Source organism: Oryza glaberrima, chromosome 4, assembly GCF_000147395.1.
Source record: "Oryza glaberrima chromosome 4, OglaRS2, whole genome shotgun sequence".
Classification (NCBI taxonomy): domain Eukaryota; kingdom Viridiplantae; phylum Streptophyta; class Magnoliopsida; order Poales; family Poaceae; genus Oryza; species Oryza glaberrima.
The window spans coordinates 25,221,517-25,236,781 of record NC_068329.1 but is presented as its reverse complement, the minus strand read 5'-3'; the positions used below and the strand labels follow the sequence as shown (position 1 = coordinate 25,236,781).

At 42.1% G+C, this 15,265-nt stretch overlaps 1 protein-coding gene across 1 annotated transcript; it reads left to right on the top strand.

Moving 5' to 3' along the window:
• Positions 1-1,092: 1,092 nt before the first annotated feature.
• LOC127771815 (protein IQ-DOMAIN 22) lies at positions 1,093-3,695 on the top strand. The gene is made up of 4 exons (XM_052297755.1): positions 1,093-1,679; positions 2,198-2,374; positions 2,521-2,598; positions 2,686-3,695. The coding sequence occupies exons 1-4, from the start codon at positions 1,266-1,268 to the stop codon at positions 3,409-3,411; spliced, it is 1,395 nt and encodes a 464-aa protein (XP_052153715.1). The 5' UTR covers positions 1,093-1,265; the 3' UTR covers positions 3,412-3,695.
• Positions 3,696-15,265: the final 11,570 nt, after the last annotated feature.

Genomic DNA, 15,265 nt, shown 5'->3' with positions numbered 1-15,265 from the left:
ATAGAGGGCGAGCATGATGAGGCTCCTCTTGTTTTTGTCATCATCACTAGCAAGTATATCGAGTTGGAAAAGAATAGGTCACGACAAGAGAAGCCTACGGACAATTTCATCCGAGTTAGCATTCTAGCGTGTAACCGTCATTCGAAAGTGACAAATTAGTGAAACTTATTTTATGGAATGGTATCTAGACGATGTACACTTTTGACGTTAGCATAATTCCAATTTTAAGGCAAGGCGCTAATACAACTAACCGTTGCAATTAGTATTTGTATTTAAACATATTCCTTTTTTTCCCGCCTTCTTTACATCGAATCTATAGTTCCATTAGCACAGGAAAAAGAATTAGTAGAGGGACATAAACTCGTAAAGTCGTAATAGGTTTTGGTTTTGAACACGCAAAATACTTACATATCAAATACTATATTAGTTGAGCTAAGTAAACAATTGAAGTACACATCCTGATTTACTCAGTCAAGTAAAAAGTACTCCTATTTATTAAAAAACTTTTATAGAGATTCTTCTAAAACATATTTTCTTTTTTTTCTCAAAATATAAAGAATCTTGAATGGATGGGACGTATCCAACTAATACAAATATGAATGTGTAGAATATGTCATATCTATTCAAAATCTCTTACTCCATCCGTCCCAAAATATAAGAACCTAGAATAAGATGGAATATTTCCTATAACTATAAATCTGAAAAGAGGGGGTATATTTTAGGATGAAAAAAGCATTATTTATGAGCTTAAGAGAAATGTATCTCTAATAATAATTTGTGACCCGTAAGAAGAGAAGTAATAGCTGGAAAGCTAGTAAAACAAAGTTATAAAGAAGTTGCATGATTTATTTTGCCGGAGCCCGGAATGGCCGTCTGATCAAAACAATAAATAGTCAAACGGCTAGGCGGCCGGCGGAGCAGAAGATCAACACCTACTACTTTCCCCATACCTCCCTCAAAACAAGGACATTTTACAGTTTTACGATCGCTTCGCCGAAAAATATTAGCACAAGCGGCCCCTAAAACGGATAAACTATTTGCAAAAATGGCCCCACCTCTTGTGCTTCCTCTATAAGACAATCCCCTCTAACCTTCCACTAGGCTCTTCCTCTCCGACCTTGCTCCACTTCTTTTCTCGGTGTAAGCGTGCGCGCGTTTCACTGTTTCGGTTTCATCTCCCGCTCTTCCATTTTGCCGCTCCGGCGAAGTGCTGGAAGCGGAGCCGAGGTTAAGCCATGGGAACGGCCGAGCTGAAGGCCTAGGAGATGGGGTGGGCGTCCAGGTGGCTGCGCGTGCTGCTCGGCGGCGGCAAGAAGCCCAACTCCGGCTCCGGCGACCCGAAGCCGGCGAGGGAGAAGAAGCGCTGGGGGTTCGGGAAGTCGTTCCGTGAGAAATCCCCGGCCCATCCGCCGCCGCCGCCACCGCCGTCGGCGGCGGTGCAGAGGGCGGTGACGCCACGGCGGGCGTACACGGCGTCGGATGAGGGGGACGACGAGCAGAGCAAGCGGGCCATTGCGGTGGCGGCGGCGACGGCGGCGGTGGCCGAGGCTGCCGTCGCCGCTGCCCAGGCGGCCGCAGCCGTGGTGCGGCTGACGAGCAGCGGACGATGCGCGCCGGCCGCCGCCAAGCGGGAGGAGTATGCGGCTGTTCGGATCCAGGCCGCGTTCCGCGGCTACCTGGTAAAGCTTCTCATCTCGACTCGTCAGTTCCTAATCTTTTCTGATAACTTCACGTTTTAGAATTAAGTTGGTGGAAACTCCACTTTTAATTTTAAAGCCAAAAAAAGGAGAACACTTTCGTCCAAAAATCTCATCTTTCTTTTTCGCTTCGCCAAAAGAAATTTCCGGTAGCAAATGTACTCTTGTGAGGAAAAAACACGCCGTGGTGTCATCTCCAGCCAAGAGAAGCCTCTTTGTGCTTCTGCTCTGCCATTCCTGCGTCTTTACTGCCCCTTAGTCCCTAGACTTCTTTTATCCAAGCAAGGCATGGGCTCCGGCGCTTTAACTCCATTTTGCACATCAAGAACACTGCCGTTTGCATTTTGTTACCCACCGAGTTACTGTTCTTGGAAGCAGCTCTAGTAATGGCGGTGGTGGTTGGCATGTCAACCTCCGGCCTGCGGTGCATGCTCCCGTTGTTACCGGGGGTCCCCTGCTGATTAACCTCTCTGATTGTCGTTGCGCGCGTGCGTACGTAGGCGAGACGGGCACTGAAGGCGTTGCGAGGGTTGGTGAAGCTGCAGGCCCTCGTCCGCGGCAACATCGTGCGGCGGCAGGCGGCGGAGACGCTCCGGTGCATGCACGCTCTCGTCCGAGTCCAGAGGCGGGCGCGCGCGTGTCGCGCCATCCGCTCCCAGCATGTCTCGGCCCATCCCGTAAGTAAAAATTCTGTATGATTCCTGTATTTTCACCTGTAGATACTTCAGATTAAAAAAAAATGTTATCACAATTCTGTATTTTTCAATTTTAATGTCGTTGACGTCTTCTCATGATGGTTCTTGGTGGTGGTTGGGCATTGCAGGGGCCACCGACGCCGGAGAAGTACGACCAGGCGACTCACGAGGGCGTGCCTAAGCACGGCCGTTCTGGTTCTCTGAAGGTATTGCTCCGTTTGTTTGTTCAGATTTTTATGTATAGTACATTGCGACAGCCTTGGAGATTAATGGCATGGCGATTTGTGTTGCAGGGGAGCTCGTCGAAGACGCCGGGAAGTGAGAGACTGACCCGGGAGAGGTCAGAATCTTGCGGGAGGAACTGGCTTGACAAGTGGGTGGAGGAACGGTATTTGGATGACGAGAAGAACGCCAAGATTCTCGAGGTGGACACCGGCAAGCCTGGGCGGCACGCCTCACGGAGGCGCAGCGGCAGCCATCACCACCACTCGTCATGCTCGTCCATGACATCCGAGCAGAAGAGCCGGAGCTACGCGACCATGCCGGAGTCTCCGTCCAAGGACTCCACGACCGCGCAGCAGTCCGTGCCCAGCCCGCCGTCGGTGGGCATGGCCGAGGCGCTCAGCCCGCTGCGCATGGCCGTCGACATCGCCGAGCTCTGCGACAGCCCGCAGTTCTTCTCGGCGACGTCGCGGCCGGGGAGCTCGCGGAGCAGGGCGTTCACGCCGACCAAGAGCGAGTGCTCGCGCAGCCTGTTCGGCGGCTACTCCGACTACCCGAACTACATGGCGAACACCGAGTCGTTCCGCGCCAAGGCACGCTCCCAGAGCGCGCCGAAGCAGAGGCCGCAGTACGAGAAGTCCAGCTCCCTCCGGAAGGCGTCGGCGCACGCGTTCGGACCCGGATCGTGCGCGCCGGTGGCACAGAGGACAACGGCCTCCTTGCATAGCAAGTTCACCAACAAGGCCTACCCTGGATCGGGCAGGTTGGATCGGCTAGGCATGCCCGTCAAGTACTGATCATATGCCGGATTCTCGCGATCAACCGGGACAAGTGAATGAAAGCGACAAGTGTGTCAAACTGTGTTTAGCAAGGACCGAGTGAATTTAGCAATTGGTCGTTGTTAGGCTCGAGCTTTTTATGGGTGCTGTTACCGTCACAGATTTTCTTTCTTGTTTTTAACTAGTTATGAAGTGTAAGTTGCTGGTAGCTGTTTGGTGAAGTATCTATGCGTCCTTAACCTTCCTGACAATTCCAGTCTTGTGCTTCGGTAATACTCCTATGGTGACAGGGTGTCGATCTACTCCGTACTCTGCACGCTCTGATACTCCTGCACGGGTTTTAATCTGACCTCGTTGTATTGATTAGCGATAATGCATCTTGCAAGCTAAACAACACACGAGAGCAGAGGCGGGTGAATGAATCCATACATATTAGCCCACTAATTACGGCATAGGAGATCAGCAGCTAATTACCCATTTCTTGCTCTAGAAATCTGCTGGCTACAACTGGACCCATGAATTGATTTACTACTATAGCTAGAATTAGTACTATAACTGTCGGCGCGCAAGTGCACACTGTTCTGTATGCTGTAGCTACTGTCGCCTCTGGCCGTGGGTGCAATATGATTGGGCAATTTGGTGCGTTGCTCATCGCTAGTACTTCTACATGCCATGGTAAGAAAAATGATGGTTAGTACCACAAGCTGATCATCCTATTCACCATTTCGTCTGCTTATTAGCGAAAGGTAGCCTGCATTGTCCATTGGTGGTCCATTTGGCATGTTTGTCCAAGCCTCGGACCTACCTGGTGAGCTGTGAGACTTGTTTTAATGGCCGTAGCTGTCCTCTAGCCATTGGATCTGTTCACGCCTGTGATAGGCTGGTGCAATCAGTTGCCTTTGGCCCGTACTAACCACCGGTGTATTAGAGCACTTGCAATGATAAAATAAGATACTCTATATAAAACATGTACATCTCAGTAATAAACTAGATTAATAGTAATCCACATCAATAATATGTCTACATGAGTATCTATAGCTCTCTAATCCATTGCCTCGTTTTTCTCTATAGACTATCTTCAGGTTAGTAGATAGCTTTGCTCTCTCTCTTCATTTAATCTCTTCCAAGTAGAAAAATATGCTGATATAGATATCTTATATAGAGCCTATAAATAACCATTGCGGATGCCCTTAGTAAACGAGAACCATTAACCATTGGTCCATTGCACAATTACGAGATGCTCCGTGAAAAGGGAAACTTGCTTAAGCAAATTCAAGTCATCGTTAACCGCAGCCACAGGTACCATCAACTGCGTGTCGATGACGAAATGACACCGCCAAAATTCCAAACTGTCACCACCTGGAATTAGCCGAGTAGAGTATGGTTTCGAAGCCTTTGCGAGCGTTTTGGGAGGCGAGCAGGGAGGGGGGTTTTGTGCTTGGCGTTCCGAGATGGGTGGTGCAGTTGTGTCGGTGGGCGTGCATGCCGCGCCGGTGAGGCGACGTTTCGTCGCTGTATTTGCTCCTTTCAATGCCAAAAATAGTCGCCATTCCGTCGGGAACGGATGGATGCATGGCCCCCGGAGGACGGCAAGGCACCAACACGCAATTAATTTTGCATTCCTCCTTCCTTGCGCCCACATATACTACTCCTATTCCGGCTTTCGGCTCGGCTGATCATAGTTCATAGAAGCACAAATGGAGGCCAAACTGGCAGAGAATCTAGCTCGATCAGGGCCTACCGCTAATGCTAATCCCGTGTCAAAGGATTGGTCCCTGACCAGGTTCGTCTATCCTTAATTTTAGTCTCCTATAGCATTTGCTTCACACGAGACAGGTTTAGAACATACTGGTAGAGTAGTAGCATATCGGTTAGTAGTACGATCTGTAATAAAGATTAGCGGTTGATGTCTGGGTCAGAACCATGTTCTTGTGGAAAGGGAGATAGCGATTGGTGGGAAGAAAATGTCCGGTTATCTGATCTCCAGATGGGGTCAATGTGCACCCCGTACTGGTAGCATATTGATCCATCCAGCCGGCGAGATTAATGTCACGTAACAAGCTGAAGATTTTGATCAATGATCACAGTAGCTGAAGAAAAAAAAAAGTTACGAAGCGCTGCACCATCCTGAGAGACAAATGTACTGCAGTACCAAACAAAAACCAAAGCATTATAGAGATGCTCCTGTTGCAAACTCCGCCTGTGGCCTTGCTCGTCCGGCCTGCGAGAGTTGTTGGGGGTGGTCACAACTCCAACATTTTCGTTGCCATCTTCTACAGTAATCTTAGCTATGCTTGTATACACTAGCATAGTTGATGGTACATGGTACCATCCTCGAAGCTGTCTCTGGTGCTGGATGTGCTTGCCCTGCGCCAGAAATAAATTTCCGTACCTCCTAATTACTCTGGATTTGGTGGTTTGTACAAATAATTCCAAGCATCCATGCACGGTGGATAGAAATGAGACACAACGCACGAGTAGTAGTTTAGTACGAAGACTGATGCTTATGAGCAACGGCAGACGACGGGGACCACGCATAATCTGGCATGCATGGATGATATATAGGAAATGCTGTATGTTTACTTGACTCGTTGTAGTGCTATGATGGAGGAGAAGCATAATGAAAGCTCCAAGGCTCCAACCATCGGTCTCCTTCCTTTGACGTTCGAGGCCTTGGCGCCTTGCAATGAAGGCAAAGACTGTTCAGTGATTCGTGACGCCCCTTTTCGTCTATTGTCACCTTTCTCTGGACCTGTTGTTTATTTGACACTGGAATCTTGATATATGATACCCTACTGATTCGTAATGATGGTGTGATCAGTGATCACATTCGTTGATTATTGCGTTGGTGTCATCCACTACTAGTCCATTCCTAATCTGGTTGTTGGGAATACTTATTTTGAAGTAGCAGCAGTACCCCCACAACTCCTGTTTATGAATTCGGTCAAAGTTTATTACAGTTCGTTCGCTCACATGGTAAGCCTAAATGCCTAATGACACTAGCGAATTCCAGTGGCAGCATCAGAGCGCACGAGGAGGGAACAGTGTCGCATATTGTTTACACCGCCACGTTTTTGTATGGGTATCGCCGACTCGCTGTGTTGCGGCGGGCACTGTGGAGCAGGCAAACGTCGGTGAGCAGCATGGGTCTCCAGAGCGTGCCGTTTTGCGCCCTGAACGTGCGACCGAGATCGCGAACCCGTGTGCACATGGGCCACGGCAGGCAGCGCCATCCCGTCTACACGCGCGCCGCGCGCGCCCGCCCGGATTAGCGGAACGCTTCGAGGAATTCGGTGTGGATGCATGCATGCGACGCCATGAAGGCATGCAGCCGCAGCGAGGGGATCTGGGAGAGATCGAATCTACCCCGACCGATCGGTGGATCGCGCGTATACACGTCCATGCCCTGGGCTACGCGACACTGCCCACGGCGCCACGCGGGTCCTTTTGCCCAGCTCGCCGTTGTTGTCGCCCGCGCGTGTCCCGCTCCATCCGCGAGCGCGCGGGAGCCGAACGGCCCGGTTGCTTCGACGCAGCACACCGGGTTTTGGCCTCGATGCGCATTGTGTGTCTGTGCTCCGTGCGGGGAGAGCGCCAGGGCAGCATGTGCGAGGGGGAGGCGTAGGAGAGAACCCAAAGGATGCTGCGCCTGCGATGCGGTGCTTTGTCGCATGCCAGATGCCAAGAAAGTGGCCATTGCCTCTGCGTCATGCGTCTCGTTCCATGTGTCTGCCACACACTGCGTTATGCATGCGCTGCGCAGGGCAGTGGGCGCAATTTCTTCCGGTTTAGTTTTGAGTGCCTGTCTTGAGAAGGGCCTTCCTTGTGGTGGTGTTCTGTGCTCTCTATGAATGGGATCGATCCGCCTTGCCAATTTTACCCATGGGCACGGCATCCACTTGCTGGGCGCCAATTGCATTAGCGTGCCTTGGCGCGTTTTCTTTTCTGCCCTCTGCGGCTGGCTCTGTTATTCCCCTTTTTATCTTGTCCTTTTGCGTACGTACGTCCGTTGATTTGGCCCCGGGGATGACGCAGGCTACTTGCTGGACGGCGAGTTCACCACCGGTTTCCGTCGGGCCGGCTCGGGCGGCCGGACTCGTGTTGTGAGTCAATAATTGTAGTCCACGGGCGAAGCGAGTGGCGATCGTGGATGCAATGCACCAGCGGAAAGCGACGCGGAAGAGAACTGTGGCCGCTCGGCGCCGCCCAGGGCGGCACGGCACGTAGGCCGCGAGGGGGCCGGGCGGTCTAGCACGTACACCCGGCACATGATCGGCTGGCTCTAGCTAACACCTGACTAGAGTAGGAAGCGACGGCACCCACCCACATAAGCCTAATCCATCTACCAGGGCAGATGGATGGATTTTGTACGGAGGAGGAAGGGTAGTACCAGTACGTGTACGTCAACAGTTTGTAGGACATGCTAGTAACCGCCTTTTTATCTTATCCTATTGACATGTGCTACGTACGACGACGTATATATATAAATCCCAGGTGGTACGGCGAGGGAATCCTAACGGGATGGAATTGACTTGTCGACCATCTACAGTAGCCAGCAGCCTCAAGATGCCAATATTTCCATGGTTTGATTTGATGTGGCGAGGGCAAGTTAATCTACGGACCCGTTGCTTGGCTTATCACGGGAATAAGCTAAACTATATTTACAAACGGAAAATAAAAATAAAATTTTTATATACCTGTTCTTAGCCATGTAAAAGCAAAGTCTAGAAAATAAACTTTGGTTATGTTCATATTGTATCCAAAATAAATCTTACTAAATTTTGGTAATACTAAAATTTGGACAATTTGACAATATTACCAAGTTTTAGCAGGATTTCTTATTTATTTATCAGAGTTTGATAAGAAACTAAATGGATACACATATATGATAACCTTGCCAAAAATAATATGGTTTGAAATGAGATCAATCTGAACAAGCCCTTTGATGGAAAAAACCCTAAAAAAATCTATCTTCTATCTATTATATTATTAAAACAGTCTTGAAAGGAGGCACCACGTTCGTTGTGGAGGCTAGAAATTCCCACATTAATCGGAGAAAAAGAAAAGAAGAGTCCAAATAGAAATACAATTCGTTGTGGAGGCTAGAAATTCCCACATTAATCGGAGAAAAAGAAAAGAAGAGTCCAAATAGAAATACAATAAAAAAGCTGAAATTCGAAATTAAAAATATGCAATATTGAAAGAGGAGTCCATATAGGAACCCAATACGTGATTAATTAAAATTCGAAATAAAAATAAAATAAATTTTGAAATTAGAAAAAGAAAAAAGAGGACTTCGAGTAGGAATACAATTTAAAAATAACAAATACAATAAAAAAATAGCTGAAATTCGGAATTAAAAATATGCAATATTGAAAGAGGAGTCCATATAGGAACCCAATACGTGATTAATTAAAATTCGGAATAAAAATAAAATAAATTTCGAAATTAGAAAAAGAAAAAGAGGACTTCGAGTAGGAATACAATTTAAAAACAACTGAAATTCGGAATTAAAATTAAGAAATATTGGAAGAAGAGTACATATAAAAATCCAATACGAGATTAATTAAAATTTAAAATAAAAAAAATAAAAAATCTAAATTAGAAAAAAAATAATAGAAGAGTTCAGCTAGGAGTACGATTTAAAATTAACTGAAATTCGGAATTGAATATAAGCAATATTAAAATAAGAGTATATATAAGAACCCAATACGAGATTAATTAAGATTCGGAATGAAAAATAAAATAAAATCCAAAATTGGACAAATTAAAAAGAGAGTTCAACTAGGAATACAATTTTAAAACGACTAAAATTGAAAATAAAAAATAAAATATTAAAAGAACACAGTACAATATTAGTTAAAATTCGAAATAAAAAATAAAATAAACTCTGAAATTAGAAAAAGAAAAATAAGATTTCAACTAGGAATACAATTTATAAATATCTAAAATTGGTGATAAAAATAAAGACTATTGGAAGAAAAGACCATCTAAAACACATGACGTGATTAATTAAGTAATAGACCTATAAAGGAGTAGAGTGGTGGCGGTTAATGGGACATCTAAAAACTATTAATAAAACACCAAATAGAATGATGGCGGGTAGGTAGTGAAGCAACCGGTCAAGACGGTTGGCGGGACTTCTAGAAAGTAAAAAAAAATCCCTCAATGATAATCATATTTGATTTTTAAAATCTCAATGACAATAAAAAGAAGAGGTAGCGGGCGGGTTGTACGGGAGTACATTGGCAAAGCTACTGTAGAAAGTAAAAAAAAAGAATTCCAACAATAGTTATGTTCGATTTTTAGAATCCCAATGACAATAAAGAATAGACGGCGGACGGGTCGTAGAGGAGTATACTGACAACGTTTCATGGGATTTCTAAAAATTATAAAAAATGAAATCCAACGAGACAATAAATTATAAAAACTATAAGGTCCAATTTTAAAAGGTTTGGGCTTCTGAAAAGTAAAAAAAATAAACCCCAATGATGATCATGTTTGATTTTAAAATCTCAATGAGAATAAAGAATGGAGGCAGTGGGCGAGCCGTATTAGAGTATAGTGACAAAGTCGCTGACGTTTTGACGAAACTTCTAGAAACTAATAAAATGAACCTAAATGATAATTATGCTTGATTTTTAAAATAACAATGACAATAAAGAGAACAGACAGTGGACGGGCCGTAGAGAAGTATAATGGCAGAGTTTGGCAGGAATTCTATAAATTATAAAAATGAAGCCCGATGAGACGATAAACTCTAAAAACTATAAGATCCAATTTTAAAAGTTTTCAAAGAGAATGAATAGAAACAATAATAGATCAAGCAAGCAAATAAAAAATGAGATAACAGAAGTAACGGGTAGCAACTGGTGTAAAATTATAAAATTAGAAAGACAGGAATGATAGGGTTTGGTCTTTCAAACCTTATCATATAAAAATATATAATTTTGTATAGGTGCTAGCCGCGCAATTGCGCGGGCCACCCAGCTAGTTATATTATTAAAGGAATAGAAAAACGAGCCTCCACGTTCGCTCTCATGGCCTAGAAATTCTCACATTAATCAAAGAAAAAGAAAATGCAGAGTCCATATAGAAATACAATTTAGAAATAGTTGAAATTCAGAATTAAAAAATAAGGAATATTAGAAGAGGAGACTAGAGTCCATATAGAAATACAATTTAAAAAATAGCTGAAATTCGGAATTAAAAATAAGGAATATTAAAAGAGGAGACTAGAGTCCATATAGAAATACAATTTAGAAATACCTGAAATTCGGAATTAAAAATAAGGAATATTAAAAGAGGAATAAGGAATATTAGAAGTAGAGTATAGAGTACGTGTAGATATACAATTTAAAAAATATAAAAATTCGGAATTAAAAAATAAGGAAAGTAGAGTATATAGTCCATATAGGAATTTAAAACTAACTAAAATTTGGAATAAACATAATAAAATTAAAAGTAGAGTTTAGAGTCCGTATAAAAATACAATTTACAAATAACTAAAATTTAAAATTAAGAAAAGCATAGAAGAAGAGTTTTAAGTCAATATAGAAATACAATTTAGAAGTAACTGGAATTCGAAATTAAAAATTAAAGAATATTGAAATATGAGTTTAGAGTCCACATAGAAATACAATTAGAAATAATAAAAATTAAGAAATAAAAATAAATAATATTGGAACAAGAGCATAGAGTCTATATAGAAATACAATTTACAAAAAAATTCAGAATTAAAAAAAATATTAAAAGACGAGTCTATAGTTTATATAGGAATATATTTAATTTACAAATAACTAAAATTTGATATTAAAAAAAATTTATAACTAACACGTATATAAAATACAATATGAATATTACACATTAGTAGTTTTGTAAAGTTATCGCAAAATTTAAAATTATGTTGTCATTTTAATATATTTGAATAATATAATGAGAAAACATATATGTTATTAGATGAGAGAAAATATAATGATGCTAGCCGCGCAAACTGTGTGGGCCACCATTCTAGTTAACATTAAATTTAAAGTTAAAGATTTAAATTTTATTAAATAAGTATAAGTATAAGCGAAAAGATGAGACATTTAACTTACACCCTTTTTACTTCAAAATCCTCGTTCGAGTCCTCCTTGTCGTCTCGCATGCGGACTTCGCAAGCAACAGCCCTTTTTTTTTTAATCGCCAGAAGAGATCTGTAAAATTCATGGTACAAAACAGGTTCTAAACTATTCGATGCATGTGTCGACGACAGTTGTCGTTGGCACAATTTGCAGTATACTAGTGATCGTATTACCTTGAGTAGTAGTATTACGGGTGGCTATTCAAAGCGTTCACAATGTCACGTGATGGCCGTGACTAGAATACGGTGCTGAAGCTTGAAGGTCTACTCGTCCACACTTTGCCTGGGACTTGGTAGGACAATGCCGGACAGCATTTTGCCGATTTATCATGTAAAACGAGTTGGTGTAGTACACGGCAATAGTGCATTACTGTACTATCCAGACCAAATGGTAGTCCTTTTTACTCCTTTTATCTCAGGGGTGTTCGTCATAAACAAGTTTTCGGGCTGACACAAGTGATTCAGCATCGCGGCATCCACAACAGAATGTACTCCATGTCTCCATTATTGCCATAATCTGGTCCCAGCAAAACTAAATGTTGTCACACGGAACACGGCTAGGCGGTCAACGCGAGTGTGGATGGAGTCATGGAGATGTCAGACATACATGTGGCACTAGTCAAACACAAGATTCGTTCTACATGGGGTACTCGTGGCAATAATTCTACTACTCCTATACTACTCCAGTCAATACGGTTGACCTATGTCTTACTCGGTCAACATAACGTGCGTACAACATGCAGAAGTCGCCCTGTGTGCACCAGTGCACGCATGTGTTTTTCTAGGGAAGAGGAGCGAGAGAAAAACAGGTGGTTAATGGGCCTTTAGCGTTATGAATTCGACGGGACGAAGGGCCGAGGGCCCATGTGGCAGTTGTAATGCCCAGTCACGTAGTCAAGCTGGGCCAGAAATAGGATATATGGGCCTCACTGAGCATATATGGACCGAATACGAACCACAACGATTATTTGGCGTTTCTTTTATTATAGTAGCAAAAATGCCCGTGCGTTACAACGGGTGAATAAATTCTAATAATAATATACGTTTTTCATGTATAATCATGTCAAAGATAATGTTTGTATTTTAATGAGCGGCTTGTTTTTTTATAAACGGTGTATTTTTTGTTGTGTGATTTTCTCAAACCATTTTTCAGAAATGGCACAGTTCTTTCTAACCGTTTCTTCCTAGCATATTTTTTTTATTTTTTTTACTGACGACGAAAACCATATTTTTCTCTCTTTTTTGCTTTTCTTTTCTCACGCGTTTTTTGCTTGTTTTTTAATGTTCATTTTTTTGCTTTTTTTTTCCAATACAGGACAATATATGACGAAATAAAAGCCGTGTAATAGATGGCAAAAAATCGATGTATCCTATCCGACTCAAGCATCCATCAATTTAGCTTTTTTTTGACAGTTTTTTCAGAGCGATTTGTTTTTTAATAGATGGTGTTTTTTTCTTGCGCGGTTTTTTCAAATCATTTTTTAGAAATGGCGCATTTTTTTTACAGTTTTTTCCTTGCATGTTTTTTTTAAAAAAATTACCGACGATGGAAATAATATTTCTCACACGTTTTTTTTTATTGAAGATGGAAAACCTTTTTAGCATCGTCTGTGCTCTTTCTCACGCATTTTTTTGAACTGTTTTTATTTTTCTCGTGCATTTTCTCTTTTTAAATAGTTAGATTAGATTAGAGATAGAGAAGAGATATATACTGATTAGAAATCGGAATTTGTTTCGCCCTTTCCCTTTTTTCTCGCATGCATTTTTTATTTTGTACGAACCAGCTTTTTAATTTTTACGAACCAATTTTTTCGCCACTTTCTTAGGGAATCGGACAAAACTTTTTTAGATGTTTTTTCAGATTTTTTTTCGCCTGTACAGGAATCAAACTTTATTTTTCCGTTTTTAAAGGAATCGGATCTACGGTTTTTTTTTGCCACTTGGGGGAAACAAAATTTTATTGTTGTTGTTTTTCTTTTTTTTTCTTTTTTTGAAGTTTTTCTTTTTTCTTTTTATGCACCTTTATGCCCTTGTTCTCTCCCTTTTATTATTTTTTCTAAAAAACGACCTCATGTATCTTATTGCAAGATTTATAGTATCTTATTGCAAGATTATAGGGACTCAAATGTAAATATAAAAATTACAGGGACTCAAATGTAAATATAAAATTACAGGTACTCAAATGTAAATATAAAAATTACAGGGACTCAAATAGAGAAGTACAAACCCAAAAATTAAAATCATATAAAAATGGAATGCTCTCGATTGGTAGGTTCTGTTTTTGCAAACAGATCTTTAACCCGGCACATTAATTTTTTTTCGCCAAGATGTATGGAATATCACGGTATATATTGAAACTGACAGGAGTCTCCCTGGAATCTGGACTCAAACCGAGACCAAGAGGAGTGGTGTGTTTTGTTTTCCGTTTTTAAGGGGGAATCGGATTTAGAGTCGGACTTTTTTTTTTCTGAGAAGGAGCCGACTTTTTTTATATATATTTTCGCTATTTATTTTGTTTTGACGGGAGTCGGACTTTTTTTTATTTTTTCTTCTGGTTTTTTGATCGGACAGATTTTGTTTATTTTTCTTTTTTTGCCCCCTTTTTTTTACATTTGGTTTTTCTTTTCTTTTCCGGTTTTTTCACCCGGTTTTTGGATCGGACCAATTTGGTTTTTTTCTTTTTTGACCCGGTTTTTTTGCTCGTTTTTTTTTACGGACGATGGAAGCACCTCTTATTTTTAAGTAGTAGAGATATATACTCCGCTTGATCACATGACTATGTATATGGTGCTGTAAAACATGTACTAGATGATTAGCGTGTATTTTACTCAAAGGGTAGACATCACTAATACATCTTCTTTTATTTTTGAAATTGCATATCCACATTTGATAAAAACTCCACCATCATCTCGTTATTTTTTGAATGGTCCAAATCACGATAAAATTTGTGCGTGATCGGTAACCCTATTATTTTTCCTCCCTCTTCATCCTCCCAACGGCGTGCGCTGGCTCACATGCTTGCCTCTCGCCCCCAACCATTCTCCACCCTAAGCAGGATAGTAACGAGTGCCCTGTCTCGTTGTTTTCACGTGCACTTCCTAACTCATTAGGAACCTATGACTCCTGTTGCCAACAACAACTCGTTGCATCGCTATTGATCTCTATGGCTTCAGCAACGTCACAGCTGCATCGCATCCCGCGTACCAGGCTACTGCTTTCCACAACCATTCTTCTCAACCCGCAAACATCTCCCCTCTTTTCTATTCTCACCCCCTCCGATCTTGACCCCAATGCCAAACCTTATACCCTTACTAGTTGGACCGTCTTCGATCACCACATCTATAGGAGGAGAAACCTGACATGAATCTTATCACGGTAGGTAATCCCCCCTCCCTCCCACCTTTAAAAAAGGGGTAAATATAGGATAGCAAAACCGTTACTTTTATTTAGCAAGTTAATTTTTCTTCCTCTAACTCCTATATAGTATACAAAATTGTATGTTTCGATTCCATCGAACCATCCAAAACATTATCTCTAGTGCTAATCTATGTTGAAATCATGTAATATCGGTTGAGACAATCTATTTTTTTATCCTGTTTCTGTGTATTTTAAGAATTTTGTGATTCAAAACCCTGAGATTTTATTGAAAAAGTACAAAAATCCGAAATGACTAAAATTTGTATGATGGTTTTGGTAAACTAATGAAAGAAAAGGAGAACCTGCTAAAGTTTGCCCAATGCCATCTCTGCA

What these genes read in the sequence shown, in the direction of transcription:
- LOC127771815 (XM_052297755.1), top strand. Translation starts at nt 1,266, where the DNA reads ATGGGGTGGGCGTCCAGGTGGCTGCGCGTGCTGCTCGGCGGCGGCAAG. An exon ending in CCGCGTTCCGCGGCTACCTG is followed by an intron (nt 1,680 to 2,197) that starts GTAAAGCTTCTC and finishes GTGCGTACGTAG; the next exon opens with GCGAGACGGGCACTGAAGGC. An exon ending in AGCATGTCTCGGCCCATCCC is followed by an intron (nt 2,375 to 2,520) that starts GTAAGTAAAAAT and finishes TGGGCATTGCAG; the next exon opens with GGGCCACCGACGCCGGAGAA.